We start from the raw sequence: 16,772 nt of genomic DNA, 5'->3' as shown, positions 1-16,772 counted from the left end.
ATTGTGGGTTGTCTCTTCACACTGTTGGTGGTTTCTCTTGCTGTGCAGAAGCTTTTTAATAAAAAAAGATCCCACTTGTTGATTGCTGTGCTAGTTCATGGGCAACTGAGGTTTTGTTCATAAAATCTTTTTCTATACCAATGTCTTTAAGAGTTCTACCTAACCTCTGTTCTAGCCGGTTCAGTGTTTCTCTTTTAATTTTTAGCTCTTAATCCATTTTGATTTTAGTTTAATGTATGGTGAGAGATATAGGTCTAGTTTTAATCTTTGGAAAGTTGAATCCCAGTTTTTCCAGCACCAGTTATTAAAGAGGCTATCTTTCCTCCACTGAGGGTGTTTGGCTCCTTTGTTGAAGATGAAGTGGCAGAGTGTGTCTGGAGTTGTTTCTGCATCTTCTAATCAGTTCCATTGGTCCTCAGGTCTGCTTCTTTGCCAGGACCATGCTGTTTTTATCACAGTAGCTTTGTAGTATAGTTTCAGGTTGGGGATTGTGATACCCCCTACCTTGTCTTTGTTGCCTAGAATTGCTTTTGCTATTCAGGGTCTCTTCTTGTTCCAAATGAATTTTTGGATTGTTTTCTCAAGGTCTGTGAAGTATGCTGCTGGAATTTCAATTGGGATTGCACTGAATCTATATAGCAATTTTGGAAGTATGGGCATTTTCACTATGTTGATTCTTCCTACCCAGGAGCAAGGGATGTCTTTCCATTTTCTGATACCATCTTTAGTCTGTCTTTTCAGAGTGCTATAGTTTTCAGAGAAGAGGTCTTTGATTTCTTTCATTAGGATGATTCCTAGGTATTTCAGTTTTTTGGATGCTATCACGAAAGGAATTGTTTGCTCTATTTCTCTCTCAGTGAGTCTGTTGTTCGTGTAGTGGAAAGCTATTGATTTTTGTATGTTAACCTTGTAACCAGCTACTTGACTGAATTTGGTTATTAAGTCTAGAAGACTTTTGGTGGGGTTCTTAGGGTCTTCTCTATAGAATATCATGTCATCTGCAAATAATGGCAATTTGACGTCTTCATTTCCTATCTCTTTTTCAGTTGGGTCTTTCTCTGCTTTGGGGATCAAGGTGATGCTTCCAGGAATGAATTCAGAAGTATTGCTTCCCTTTCAATTTCATTGAAGAGTTTAAACATTAGTTCCAGTAGTTCCTCTCTAAATATCTTTTAGAATTCAGCAGTGAAGCCATCAGGACCTTGGCTTTTCTTATTGGTAAGTTTTTAATTACATTTTCAATTTCATTGATTGATATTGGGTTGTTCAGAATTTTTAGGTCTTCTTCGTTCAACTTTGGTAATTCATACATAGTATTGTAGGGTACATCAATCTGGGTTGGAGGCTGTTTTCCTTTAGGGCTTGAAATACATCACTCCAAGATCTTCTTGCCTTGAGGGTTTGTGTTGAGAAGTCTGCTGTGATTCTGATGGGCTTTCATGTATATGTGATTTGTTTCTTTTCTTTAACTGCTTGTGATCTTCTCTTGTGCTTCCAGAATCTTAACTATTATATGCCTATGTGTAAATTTTTTTTGATCAAGGCTAGTTGGAGTCCTATATGCCTCACTTATCTGAATCTCAAGTTCTTTTCCCCTCCTGGGGAAGTTTTCTGCCATCACTTCTGTAAGCAGTTTTTTATGTAATCTGCACTCTGTCCTGTTTCTTCATTGACTCCAGTCAGCCTTATGTTATTCTTTGTATCATGTGGCAGCTGCTGGCTTGATTTCTTGTGGTCCCTTACTATTTTAAAGACATTTTTCTTTTCCTGGTCACTGATTGCAATCTTATCTTCTATATCTGAAATTCTGTCCTCACATTGGCTCATTCTGGTGCATAGACTTTCAGTGGAGTTTTTAATCTCCTGGAAATCTGTTTGTATCTGTTTTATGGATTCCATTTATTTCCTTGTTGGGATTCCATCATGTTCCTCAGCTCCTCTATTTTTTTATCTGTGTCCTCTCTAGATTTATTAATCATGTCTTGCACTATGGGCATAATCTCTGCTGTTATCTGAGAAATTATTTCTGATTTCATTTTTTCCAGATCCTCTTTTGTTGCCAGTTCTGTCAGTCCAGATATTTGAATATCAGATTGTACCATTTTGTTGCCCCTTGGGGTTGGTTTAGGTGATCTGGAAGTCTGGTTTTGAGACTTGTTTACGTATCTTCTCATTCCAGCCGGGTGTGTGGGTGTGCTGCCGACGTCCTTGTGGCTCACCTCCTCATTGCTAGGGTGGGCTGTGCTCCTTGGCACTCTGGGGTGGAGGTACAGTGGCCTGAAAGGCTCCCAGAATACATTTCTGAAATAAAGAACCATTTCAAAAGTTGTTTCATATGTCTGAAGTAGATATTGAAATATTTTTAAAAATGTAATATGTTTAATCCAACTTTTGTTGGCCAAACCTCTTCTGGATATCCTTAGTTATTTCATTTGCTATTAGAAAAAATTTGAACTTAATTCAAAAAGCTGGTTCAAAACCATGGTAAATATTTTTCTGTATTTAATCTTTATGGGTAAGAGTAAAATAAAATTAAATGTTTGTAACTCCCTTTTTAAACTTTTTTTTCTGTAAGAGTAATTGTGTTCTTTTTCAGGATTTTCTAATAATGTACTTATTTCTGAAGAGATCTCAGGATGATAATTAAGAAGTAAATACTTGCCGCAGATTTAGCTCAGTGGTTCTGCCACCTGCCTCACAAGCACAAGGTCCCGAGTTAGATCTCCGGTACAAAAAAAAAGAAGTAACCACTTATAGATATTTAAGTCTAGTCTAAATACATTTTTAATATTTAGTTTGTTCTTTATAGTTAAAAAATATTTCTGAGTTAAAACTCATGATTATGCACCTGCAGGTGATTTGACATCACTGGTCATCTTAATTTAAATCTAGCTGGCTGGGCATGGTGGTGCACACCTGTCATATCAGCCACTTGGGAGCCAAGGCAAAAGGATTACACATCCAAGGCCAGTCTGGACAATTTAGTTTGTAGACTAGTATATAGACCAGTCGGGACGTGTTAGTGTGAAGACTCTATCTCAGAATAAAATAAAATTATAAAATAGGACTGGGGATATAGCTTAGTGGTCCAGAGCTTGCCTAGCATGTGCAAGGCCTTGGGTTCATTCTTTAGTACTGCAAAAACCACAACAAAGCACAATAAAAATAAAACTAACTATACTTGAAATTTTGTTACCATTTGATTTCTAGCTTTGGACATTCTCCTGCCCCTTCATCATTTGTTTACTCACACTGTTTTTATAAATAAACTTGTTATCAAAGAAATTTTAAAACAAGATACACTAAAGTGCTATTAACTAGAGTAATTTCTGAATGGCTAAGATTGTAAATTTTACTATTTTATTTAGTTTTCTAAATTTCTTTAATAATCTTTAATATACTAAGGAAAAATGCTTTAAAATGAAAAGATTTTTTTATGTTTATATGAGGTAAAATTCATCTTAATTTATGTTTCAGAATCCTTTTTCCCGGAGGAGGCGCTGATCTTGAGAAGTCAGGCTATGCTAATGTCTCCAAAATATTTTACAACTTGTCCAGACAGGTATATATATCAGTAACTTGCTTATCATTTTAGGTGGGTTTTGTTAGTTTCTGTGAGAATAATTCTTTTTTTAAGCATTTGGTAATGTTTCCTTTATAATGACTCTCATTTCATTCCCTTACCTCTAAAGCATCTGTTCTTCAGCAGTGGCTGGTCCTGCCCAATTTTTGTGTGTTTCATTAATTCGAGGCTTTTTGGTGTGGGCATATGAATATGTGGCTTAACCACTTACCAGTCCAATTATTTGATGACCAAAAATTATATATTTTTGTTAATTTGTGTAAGAAATTATAGCAAGAAATATATAAATGATAAATTTATCAAATTTATTCAATAACTTTTCTGTGTATGGTATATCTTAAAACAGTCAATATACAGTGCAACATTACAATCTGGACAGTAAACAGTACTCTTTTCATTGTCTTATTGGCCTTTTATTATTTTCTGTGGGTGGTATAATTTTAATAAAATATCTATCCACTAAACACAATGGTGAAGACATCAATGATGGACATTTTGGTTGGTAATTTGGTATCCTGTATTTTTCAATTATTTGGTCTATTAGACCTAATCTAAGTTGTAACTGACTTTTTGAACCCCCTTGTTTTGAATAAATAACAAGTGAGTTCCATATTGTTTGGTCCAGAAGGTGCATAAAATTTTATAGTAATATTTTTTCCATTCTTTTTGATTACAGGATAGCTTGTTCAATGTTGGTCAACTCTGTCAACCCTACTCATATAGAATTATTATAATCATTGACCACTATTAGAATTTTTTTAGTTTCATTTCTTCTTTCAAGTTTTATCATTTCTATATTATGAATAGTTGACAATAAAGAGACACCTTCTTTGTCTTTCCATTTCCTAACATAGACTTTTCCTCTGTGATATGCTCACATTTCTCCCTTTTTCAGTTTTTTCTTTTGCAGATCTTTTGGCACTAACTTCCTATTCAGTCTCAGTGTCCCAAATGTGTCCATTTTGTATTGTAAAAGAATATCATTGAGTTCTGGAGAAGTATAAAATTTTATATAATAGACTTATGATAAGAGTTTTTATAGATTGTAGCACAAAATTATAGGTCATTTTTCACAAATAAAATAAACACAAATTAGTAAAAGAAAATAACTAGAACTTTACTAGATTTCACTAGAAATAAACATCAAAGGCAAATGCAATGTTCTAAATAAAAAAGTATACCAAAAAAGTCAATATAAAACAAACAGATGTACAAGTGTATCTCGTGCAACCAAGAATCAGCTGGTTAAAAATGACACCTGCCCAAGTGAAGCTTGGGAGTCAGTATGTAAACAAACTCCCTGCCCTGGTGATACCAGGGATAAACTGTTCAGTGGTTAATAATCCCAGTATCTCCCCTTGGCCTCATATCTTCTTTTTATGTAGTCACCATTTTTCTATGTTACTGATTTTTAATCTTCTCTTGAAATCTTCTCTTCTTACCAATTCATTCAATTTCTTTTGATCTTTCTTCAAAGTTGTCTTAGGACACTTTTATTTACCAAGAAACACCTATGATTTTTCCTTTGCAATCGTTTACATGAGGCTTACCTTTGTACCATAGTTTAGACCTTTATGTTTCTCTCCTTAACTATTAACAGCCATTTTCTAGTTAATCTTTCTGGTTTTAGTATCTCCTTAACCTTCCCTTTAGTATCTCCCTAAATAACTGCTTTTAGCATTTGAAGTACTTGCTTAAAATCTTTTAATAGCTATACCAAACAACCCATGACCTTTTATAGTCTTTGGGACAAGATATATAGTGTTGTGCCACAGCTCCCTCTTTCTAGCCTGTATGAGAGCTTGGTCTGAATACAGATTAATTAATTGAAAGTCTACTTACAGATCCTTGAAAATTCTGTAGAAACCCATGAATAACTAGGGTGCTAGCTGGTAACTGCTAACCATATGTATAATTTTTGTGAAAAATTTGAATCAACATTGTTTTTTCTTTCTTACGAAAGAGTTTTGATGATGGAGACTATTTTCCTGTGTGGGGTACATGCCTTGGATTTGAAGAGATTGTCTATCTGATCAGTGAGGAAAGGTTATTAACTGTGACAAATACTGAGAATACAACATTGCCATTGAGCTTCACTAAAGGTGAGAATATGCCTCCCAAACATTTTAAGTATGGTTAATGAACAGGATTGGTAAGCAGCAAGTATCAAAGTAAAGAAAAATGCTCATAACATTTTAAATTTATTTATGCAGGCTGCAGATATGAGTGATTATCCCTTGTATTCATTTGTGAGGACAACCTAAGAAATTTTGAATTTTTTCTTTTCTTTTTTTTTTTTGAGAAAAGTTCTCTGTGGCACAGGTTAGTGATGGTAGTGTGCTCTAGATTATTTCAGGATGGGGCTGATGGTCAGAAAGACTGGCACCACATGATTAGAGTATCGAGACACTGAGCCAGCTCCACTTGCAGGGATGGGAAGGACCGGGAACTGAGTTCACTCATGTGGTCAGTAATTCAATGAATCATGCTTTTGCAATGATACTCCAATAAAAACTCTGGACATTGAAGTTCGCTGGCACTACTGGTTATTGAGTAAAGGCAGCACTTTCTTGAGTTCTGAGTGTCATTGTTGGTGATACCATCACCTCATCAGTATAATAAAGACAGTCTTATCACTCAGAAAATTCAAAGAGCAAAGATCAGACCTGTTCTTTAGTATATCATGTAGTATAAGTAGATATGATTCTTAAGGGTACTGGGTACTTATCTCTGGGTCATTACAATTGAATGCTACCAACTGTTCCTGTTCTGATAAGGATTTTGGAAGGAGAGTCATAGTAGTCATACATAGAGCCTATATAATGCTTTATACTTCTGAAAGTTGTTTCTTCCATTATCTCACTTAATCATTACAACAACCTTGTAAGAAGTATGTGTTTTTGATCAAACTACATCTTGGTGCCATGTGGCAAAACCCAGTTAATACCATAAAAACTAGAATTTCAAGCTATGGAGTTCTCATGGAAGCCATTAGCAAGAATGAGGGGCCTGATGTGGAACATCTGTCATCAGAGACTTGAGAACATCAGAATATTTTTTTATAATCCTGTTGGTATTTGAGTCTGTGTGTGTAACTACAGAGTCTTTAGTGTTGACCACTAAGCTATATTCCTTCTTTGATCTGTTTACTGCCTAAAAATTCTGTGGCTTGGTTAATTTTTTTTTTTACCTTGTTGGTGTTTTTTAACCTTTTAAATCTGAGATGCCTTTGACAATATGTTAAAAATTTTGGATCCTTTCTCAGGAAAACAAGTATGTACAGATTTGGAAAATTTTATCTGTTTTTCAGAGATGTCTTGAAATCTAGAGTTAAGTTTCTCTGCTTATTGTTTTGTTTGTTTGTTTTTTTCTTTTTGGTACCAGGGATCGAACAAACTCAGGACCTTGTGCTTGCAAAGCAGGCTGCGGAACCACTGAGTTAAATCCCCAGCCCGTCTCTGCTTGTTTATTGCTAGCCTACACATTCTCATATGAGAACAATCTTGTTTATTCATATTAAAATTCTAGGAAAAAGATTCTTAAGTCTGGAGGATATTTGGATTTATATTAAACACATTTTGTACTTCACTGGAATACTTCCACAGAAATGACATGTTTTGCTTATCATCTTGATTATGTCTTAATAATGACATGTTTTTGGCTATAGATATTGTGACTGAAGGAGATTTTTTTCTTGTGTTTAAATTATTTTTCTGTGCATAATTATTTCAGGTGCATCAAAGAGCAGAATGTTCCACAATTTTCCTCCTGACTTGTTGCAATCATTAGCAGTAGAACCTCTGACTGCAAATTTCCACAAGTGGAGCCTCTCCATTAAGGTATCATATTAGTTCAACAATTAAATTAATATATTTAGAATAACTGAAAAATTAATCATTTTGCTTTATTTTTATACTCTAGAATTTTACGATGAATAAAAACTTAAAGAAGTTTTTCAATGTATTAACTACAAATACAGATGGCAAGATTGAGTTCATTTCATCAATGGAAGGTATGAATCCTGCAGCATGTATACTTTATTAATTTGGACTTTACATATCTCCTTGCTTATGAATGGAATCGTATTGTTTTGGGGCCTGCAGATGGAAGTGAGGGCATTTTGGAAACAGGAGGCATACTTATCCATGTTCCAAATCAGTTTACCTGATATTTTCTAGAATAAGGTGATAAAGAAGAAAAGAAAAGAATAGCAGGTTGGGAGGAAATGAAGCACAGGACTTCTGTTTGTAACACGGTGACAGGTTAAGGACCTTAACAGCTTTTCCTCCAGAGAACAACAAAATATGTAACTGATGGAGAAAAATATCTTTTAAAATTCATTAATGAAGTTCAAAAAATAAGGATATTCAAGCCCCAAACTCTTGAGTTGACTGCATTATTGTTGCAGCATTATTGTTGAATCAGCTGACTGAAACAAAGCTCAGGACTTGTTACTTGGAGGGTACTCCTTGGAGCAGGACCTAAAAGACTGTGTACCTCAGACTATTCCTGGAATCCTGACCACAGAGCTGCAAGGGGGTTGGCCATCCTGAACATTCACTGAAGGAGTTAGGTAACTGAGATAAGCCTTGAGCTCTCATAACGATGGGCTGGTCTCCTAGTATGGCCTGTGTTATTCTAACTGGGAAGTCGGACAAATCTCAAGTCAAGAACATTGTTTAAAGTTTTCTTAGACTGGTAGTGCACACTCATATGTTGCAGAAGCAAATATAAGTTAATTCTGTTGGGAAGACCATATATTCGTTCCAGGCTTCTAGCAATTTCTTTGTTCCAAATCTCTAATACACAAGGAAGCAGAGTACCATTTATGACAACTTGCAGAAATAGCAGATACAGAGTCAGCTCTGCACAAACCTTCAATACTAGAATTATGAGATACAGTATATTTTATAACTATATTTTAAGTTTTAAAGAAATAAACTCTCAAAAATATAAGCATGAAACAATCAGATTTGGAAAGAATTCAATTTAGTTACTTGAAATGAAAGCAATTTAAATAAAAATTATTAACCTGTCAGAAGACAGGTTAACCAGAGGGTTAGTTAAAGCGAGATTAGTGAGCTACAATAGACAGTAGATCTGAAGGAAGAAAACATTCAGAATCTATCACAGGCAGCCAGAAATATAAAATGTGTTGACAGAAAGGTGGGAATTTGGAGGCTAGTGTTGAGAAATTCTAACATACACATCCAGAAGTCTGGAAGGCAAGGAGGCAAGGGGGCTAGTGTGACATAGACACTCTTTTTCTTTATTGAAAAAAAGTAGATAAAAAAATCTAAGTGGAAAAGGAAACTGTAACAGGTTTTAAAGAAAATAAAGAAGAAGAATATCTGACAAACAATACAGGAAAATACTGATGAATTCAATCAAATTAAAAAGTTGTGTTCATAAAAATAGCATAAAAGTGAAAAAGAAATATAATTTATACAACTGACAAAGGATGTCTGTCTTATATAAAGTAAAATCATGTTTAAGAAGAAAAATTAGCCAATTAAAAATGGAGAAGAGATTTGAATAGGTCCCTTAGAAGAGAAATTTGATTGTCCTGTGCACATGTGCCTCAGTGAGATAAGTTGCTCAGTATATTTACTAATTAGGATAATGCAAATGAAAGCCAAAGTGGAAAACCATCTTAAAGCAGCAAGATTGGCAAAATTTAGAAGTCTGCTGGTCACAGGTACTACCCAGGATGTGGCACAGTGAGTGAATTCATGTACTTGTGGTTGGAGTGGAAATGGCCACCACTGCATTGGAAAACATTTTAAAATAACATTTTCTAGTCCTCTTATTCAATTGTTGTATCTTTGATTTAAAAACAATACTTTAGTGAAACCTTTCTGTGTAAATAGAAATGAATGTGATATTATTGTTTATACTAGTAAAAAAAGAAAAACACTTCAAATATCCAACAGTACGAAGAATAAATAAATTAATGCAACAGCATACTATATAGCTGCTAAAATCAATAGCACACTTGCATGTGTCAATGAGTGTTGAAAACAAATTTCAGTTAAAGAAAAAAAAGCTGAAGGAGATATACAATATATGTTTATATGTTTTCATTTATATGATGTTCCAAGCTTGGCAAAAAGGAAACATTGTAATGTTTGGTGGTAAATGTAAATAAAGCAGAAACGACTAATTTATTACATTTTTTACTGTGCTGAAGGGAAAGGAGTGCAGTTTGGGAGGGACAGGAGAGGTTTTATTAGTTATATTTTTTATCTCAGTCTGGGTGATGGATAATCAGGTGCTCATTTTATTTCTTAAGCTGTGTGTATATATTTTCAAAAATTTTTTCAAATAAAAGATTTTTTGAAATTTTAGAAACTTGAAAAGTAGCTAGAGGAAAGAATGTTGGAGGAATAAAAAGTAGAAGAAACCAGGGAAAATAGAATAAATAGTTTGTTCATTGTGTAAGTTGGCAGCCATGCCACTGGGTCCGAATTAACTTTTTTGTCCCTGAGTTGTACTAAGAAGAATTAAAGGAAAAAATTGTAATCCATTATGGTAACCAACAAAGTTGCTGTGATAGCTGTTTTGTTTTATCTTTCAGTAAAAATAATGAAGTTTAAGATGCCAGTATTTTTCAGGCTTGAATATTAGCTGTACACAGGGACAAATGTTAGTAAATCCTAATATAGTAAAGGATACTATGCCCTGATAGTCCTGGTGAGGCAGAATAATCTGAGTGTTAAAGGTTGATTGTGGATATGGTATGAATTAAATGTGTTGATATATATGGATATTTTCTTTTTTCTGTTAAATAATACCTATCTTTAATGTATATATCTCAGTAGATGTATACCAGTATTTAGATATCAACTTGGGTATATTCTTCCAAGTATGTATGTTATAGAGTATTTCTCACCTATGTGTATAAGCAACTATCTCCTGGAGAAGTGGGAAGTTTCCCAGTACTGGGTAGCATAAGTGGTCACACAGTAGCAATAACAAAGTAGCAATAAAAGTCTTGAAATGCAGTGCAAGGGGTGTTTCAGCTAAAAGTTCTAAGAGATATCATTTTACAGAATTTGGCCTCTGTATCTCCAGAAGATAAAAAAATGAGGGCTGGGGATTTAGCTCAGTGGTTCTGCTGCCTGCCTTGCAAGTGTAAGGACCCAAGTTCGATCCCCGATACCAAAAAAAAAAAAAAAAATGTGTGACTGTAAATTTAAGAGCAGCCTCCTGGGCACATAGTTTGATGGAGAAGGCAGATAGGTACTGGGAGAAGTTGGAAGTAAGAAAGGAGCCCAGAGGGCATTCCATCTGTTTTAAGTCAGGGGGACTCTTCACCTTGTTTTTGATAGGTGAGGCTGTCTAGAACTACCTGAGAGGACAAGGTACTGGATTAAAATAAACTACAGTGAAGTGGAAGTAGTTCATGTTATTCAAAGATTGGCCATAATCTTGTGTTTAATCCATTCTTTATAAGTAAAGAACTAACTTATAAAGAATAGAGGTTTGTTTCCGTCACATTTCCAGAGCTGAAAGTTCAAGAGCATGGCACTGTCATCCACATCAGCATCTGATGAGGGCCTTCTTGTTGCATCTTAACATCACTGAGTACATCATGGTGGGACACAGCAAGCATGCTAGGTCACGCTACTTTCCCTATAAATCCACTAATGCTATCATGTAGCCCCACCTTCATACTCACCTAATCCTAATTACTTCTCAAAGACTCCACCTTCACATACCATTAACGTGACACTGGGAACTGTTTCCAGTACGTGAATTCTGTTGCACACATCCAAACCATAGCACACTGGTCAATCTAGTTGGTGGCCATCAATGTTTAGAAATAATATCCATCCAGGATATTGTAAGAAGTATTGATTGACTTAACATGAAGTGAGTTTATCATCTCTCGAACCCTATTTTCCCTGCTGAATTTTTTATATCAGTTGGTGACATCACAATTCACCAAATCATCCAGACTTAGAAACCTAGAACCATCCTTGACTTCTTGCCCTCATTTTCAAGTTCTAAAATACTCATGCCAATTTCTACTTCCCAAATTTTTCTTGAGTTTGTCTCCTCCTGCCTATCCAGTCCATCTCACCTTGCTTCAGAATTAACTGCTTTCTACCTGAATTACCTCCTAACCATTCCACACATTCATCTTCCAGCCAGTCCCTGGTGATCCCTCTGAGATGCCAATGTGATCATGTTGCTTGAACAAAACCCCTCAGTGGCTCTTCACCCTTGGAGAATAAAGTCTAGATTTACCAGGTCATTTACTGCACACGTCTCTGTGCTTTCCCCTGTAGCCTGTGTTCCTATGAGAATGGCTCGATGCATGGCGGTCCCCACATAGCAATATCCTCAACTCTCTACTGCTTCTCGTGTTTTTTTCTCTTCTCTGAAAATCTTGTTTCTCCCCACTGCCTTCTCCTGATGAACTCTCAGCTATCTTGAAAGACTCAGGTCAGCTGTCTTCTTTGAAAGGCCTTCTCTACTGTTATTCCTTCTCTCCACATCTTCAGTCTCTTTATACTTGCTTTGTTGCAACCTTTTATAATTTGCGATACCTCAAGAAAGAGTCCCATCATAAAAGAAAGTTGTGTCACTAAGTAAATGTGCATTTGAAGCTGGGGATGTAGTTCAATGGTAGAGCATGTGCTAGGCATGTGTGAGGCCCTGGGATCAGTCCACAAAAAATAGCACAAAAACAAAACAAAAATACGCACTTGACTGTTGAACTTGGATATATTCCAAGGCTGAACTGTTTGTTTGTTTTACTTTACTATGACTACTTGGAAAAGTGAAATATATTGCAAATTGTAAAACACTGCACATTAGTGAAATATTATTGGGATTTTCACATTGACTATGAACCTAAATTCTTTGTGTCTTAGAGAATGTGTACAGTTTTTTTTGTCTAATATAGTGAGTTATAAAATAACGTTTTACATAGGACATGAAACAATTTAACTATAAGTAACATCTTAAATCATTCTTAATTTGTGTTCTTCATACAGGATATAAGTATCCAGTATATGCTGTCCAGTGGCATCCAGAGAAAGCACCTTATGAATGGCCAAATTTAAAAGGAATTTCCCATGCACCTAATGCTGTGAAGACTGCATTTTATTTAGCAGATTTTTTTGTTTCTGAAGGTGATATGTGGCTACATGATTTTAGCACTGTAGTGTAGTTTTGAAGGAAATTACTATTATTTGGGTTTTTATGTACTCTCTTGTTCCATATGGTCTATAGGTTTAATTTAAAAAATAACAAATATTAAATAATATGAAAGCTCTGAAATTGAGGAAGTAGTATTCCGGTAAAACCAGAAGAATTTTTTTTCAATAATATCAATAATTTAAAGAAAGTTGAGTTCTTTCTTTTTTTTGTTAACATTTCTTATTTAGATTCTACTCAGTTACTTTTTTTTAGGAATAATGCTAGAATTATAACAACTTCTGAGAATTAGACGTTATTTTTTCAAGGCAATGCTATGAAATCAGTGTATTCCTACCATTTAAGACTACTTGTCTGTGGCCATTATCACACTGGAGAAAGTTAATAAGCTTTGCCTGATTTTTGTGATGAAGATACAGATTTTCATGCTATTTTATGCTTATGGATTAAGTGTGGAGTTTGATTGTAGATCCTTATTTTTAGTAGAGGGATATGGGTACAGTAAAACAGGTAGAGATGCAGCTTGCCAGAAATAAAGCATCACTTGGAGGAGTCACGCCAATTGAAGAGATTAGTGGACCTTGTGTTCTTCTTATCTCCATTTTGCCCCTAACTTTTATTTATCCTGCTATGCTTACTCAGAAGCCAAATACTTCCTTAATGAATTCATTCTGCTGTAGAATTATGCCCCTGAACAGCTGATTTCATGACAAAACTCCAATTTAACAAAACCCCGAAACTCCTTTTGCAGTATTAGTCCAAAAGAACATTTTCCTGCTGTGTGAGAGAATCATTGAGAACAGTAGTGGGCAGAACAGGCTTTGTTGCAGTTTTGGGAGCCTATATGTACTTTACTTTGGTTTAAGGATAAAATTCTAGTTCTCATCCTCATCTCCAAACTTTAGCCAGACTAGACATTATTGTACCTCCAGTTCTGTCTTGTCTGAAGTGCCTGACTTCTCCATCTGCCTTCACTTCACCGGTTTCTTCATCCTTTTTGCTCTTGTAGCATCTTAGTGAAGGTAAACTAGAAACACAGCACCATTTAGATTCTGTGTGGATAATGGTCTAGACCTCTTTAATGTTAGACCTTTGTCTTATCCATGTTTCTATCTCTGGGCTCTTTATCCATCACTTACAAATGTAGCCATTTAGTAAGTGAATGAATCAAGGAGTAAGGACAACATAGGATCTGGTGTGGGTCAAGTACAGGTGCTGTATCAGAAGACCGTCGTGTCTAAATCAGGCACTACCGTATTTTGGGGGAAATTTTATAAAATATTTCCTGTCTTGTTGGTATTTTTTCTACTTAATAATGTTGATTGTAGGGAGAAATATTATAAAGTAGTATCCTGAAAACCTTGTCATCCAGTCTTTTTAAAAACACTTTTTTTTTCCTTTTCAGCTCGGAAAAACAATCATCACTTTGAATCTCAGTCTGAAGAGGAGAAGTCCTTGATTTATCAGCACTCTCCAATTTATACTGGAAATGTTTCTTTATTTGAGCAATGCTACATGTTTAATTGAAAATTTTCAATGTATTAATGACCAGTTGTGGATGATTCCTTGATTAAATTGTTGAAATTACTTACTAATCATGGTACAATTAGAAAACCACAGAGATTTCCTTTCTATGTGCATGACTCTGATTGTTCATTCAGTATAGGATTATTTATAGTGCATTTGATAATTTAACAATGAAATAAAATCAGAGTGTTTTTCATGGAAAAGTCATCCAAGATCTGAAGATTAGAAAAAATGATTGAAAATGGAATTTTTTTCTAATTTATTGATTCTAGAAATGAACATCACCTCCTTCCTACTCATTCCGTTTTTGCTTAAGACTTTTCAAATTCTGCCTCTTGTTCCCTGTGATGCCTTCCTCCTTTGGGTTTCAGGGGTATTTTGTGTGTGTGTGTGTGTGTGTTTGTGTGTGTGTGTATGTGTGTAGAGATACACAAAAATATCTCCTTCACTGTATTTCAGTTCCACAGTTAACGAGCACAATCCTGAAAGTGGAGTCTGTCTTGAAGATTTTATCTTCCAAAATGCCTAGCCCAGTAGGCCTTTGATAAATACTTGTGACTACTTGTAAATGAACCTTTCCTCCATAGAAAGTAATTAAAAAGCAGTCAGACATTAAATATTATGGTAAATTTAATATATTTCTCAATCTGTGCTGCCTCCACCCCTCACCATCCCATATAAACCCTCAAAAGTCTGAAATTTAGGAATTCCTTGAGGATAAGCAAGCTGTTGGAAAAGAGAAAAATTTTAGCTCTTTCTAATAAGTAATTTTATGCTTCTGTTCTTTGTGGTCTTCAGAGCTGTGGCAATAGAAGATAAAACATGAGAAAATGGAAAAGATGTTGGAGGATATTACGGGTGATGTTATGTGCAGAAAAATGGAAACATTAATCTGAAGATAAATCATAATCTTTGGCCAGGAGGGACAAATAGAACAGAAATTGGAAGGACTGTCAGATCTAGTTAGCTAGAAAAGAACTTTAATAGCAGCATGGCAGACTTAGTTGCATTGTTGAATTCCTTATTGCCATATGTACCCTTCCTGGACAAGTTCTTGTCTCCCACCACTAGAAAAGGAACACTATTACTTCTCACCATAGCAAGCCTCTTCCCGGCCCATTTGTAGTGCAGCCATACAGATCTGTTTGTCTCAGCAGAGTGCTAATAACTGCATCAGTCCTTCTGCCCATGATACTGGCTTCCAGTTGCTCCTACAGGTTCTTACTCTACTTTATTGATGATGACTACAATGCAAGAAAATGTGAATGATCAATTATTTTCTGCTCTTGTTAAATTTAGCATTTTCCCATCCATGTATTGTTTGAAATCTTCATGCTGGACTTAATTTATTCCACATACAGAATCTCTTTCAAAGTCGCCCATACTCCTGCCTTCCATATTCCACCACCAGCAGGAGGATAGGCAAGGGCTTGAGAATGAGTAAGAAGACCAGGCCATTAAGCAAAGAATGTCCTTCCGCAAGCCAGACACCACTGTGTCAGAGGGAGCAGAAGACACTGGCTAGAAGATTACTGCTGATGTTGCTGAGCAATAGTCTGGGGAGCCCCTAAGGGACTAAGTGGCAACTTCTGAAGGCTTCCTGACAGTAGTATGGAGCATGGGAACGGTACAGGGCACACACTTCTTTGTTAGCAAGAGGGAACGCAGGTTAAAAGAAAGTCACTAAGAGTTTGTGTGAATTAGAAAAGGAAGAAACAGAAAAAAAGAGCTAGTGTGTAGCCTTCCCCAGCCCACAGCTGATTTCAGTTCTGAAAGGTTTTTAGAGAATATTTGCCAATGTTCTTACCCCCAGCTTTCTTATTCTCCTACCTATGTGGAATATCTGGAATGGAGCGAAAATGTTCATCCTAAGGGCCCATGCTGCACTCATTTCTATTCAGCTGGATGGTCCTAGGGGCCCACAGTTGTATATAAAGTGAGGCCCAGCACAAGATATTTAATGAAAGGCTGTTGAGTGTCTCCATTTCCACACTGCAGAGCAAAATCTTGTCAGTAGGCTGAGACTGCAGTTAGGATGATAGCTTCCAAAAGCACAGTGAAAACTCACGTGAACGTACACAAGCCCAGTGCCTAACACAGTAGGACTTCAGTAAGGGCCCTGATTTCATTGCTTCTCTCTCACTGTAGTAATAGATAAGCCCTACATGCGTGCAGGATCTTCCTGTTCTTAAAGAAATTGCAAGAAAATACGCCATTAGATACTTTCTTCTTGTGGGAAGAATTAAGAAATAATTCACTCCTCAGAACAGAAGCTTTGTTATGCTGGTAGGAGTAATATTACACTTAACAAACCTTTCTATTTATTCTAACATGAATAAAGCTTTTACTCCATATATCAGTTTCATTCTAAGATGAATTAACCAAGGCATTTTGCAGTAATACATGAGACACACTAGATGTCAGGAGAGAACCAGCTAACCTAACATTTACCTGGTGTTTGCATTTAACCATTTATGATTGTTGATTTTAGGGA

General features: G+C 35.6%; 1 protein-coding gene across 2 annotated transcripts in view; it reads left to right on the top strand.

Moving 5' to 3' along the window:
* Positions 1–15,061, top strand: part of Ggh (gamma-glutamyl hydrolase) — a 33,789-nt gene extending 18,728 nt beyond the window's left edge. For both annotated transcript variants that reach the window (XM_021256083.2, XM_021256084.2), the window contains 6 exons: positions 3,478–3,562; positions 5,547–5,685; positions 7,316–7,422; positions 7,505–7,595; positions 12,589–12,726; positions 14,157–15,061. In XM_021256083.2, coding sequence (XP_021111742.1) covers positions 3,478–3,562; positions 5,547–5,685; positions 7,316–7,422; positions 7,505–7,595; positions 12,589–12,726; positions 14,157–14,278 — 682 coding nt within the window. In that variant the 3' untranslated portion in view covers positions 14,279–15,061. The remainder of the gene's footprint in view (positions 1–3,477; positions 3,563–5,546; positions 5,686–7,315; positions 7,423–7,504; positions 7,596–12,588; positions 12,727–14,156) is intronic.
* The last annotated feature ends 1,711 nt before the right edge of the window (positions 15,062–16,772 follow it).

The sequence above is a fragment of the Heterocephalus glaber genome, unplaced genomic scaffold, assembly GCF_053883595.1.
Source record: "Heterocephalus glaber isolate CG9 unplaced genomic scaffold, H.glaber_assembly_v1.0 deba00001553, whole genome shotgun sequence".
Taxonomy (NCBI): Eukaryota; Metazoa; Chordata; class Mammalia; order Rodentia; family Bathyergidae; genus Heterocephalus; species Heterocephalus glaber.
The sequence above is the reverse complement of the archived record's forward strand: the minus strand, read 5'-3'. Positions and strand labels throughout refer to the sequence as shown.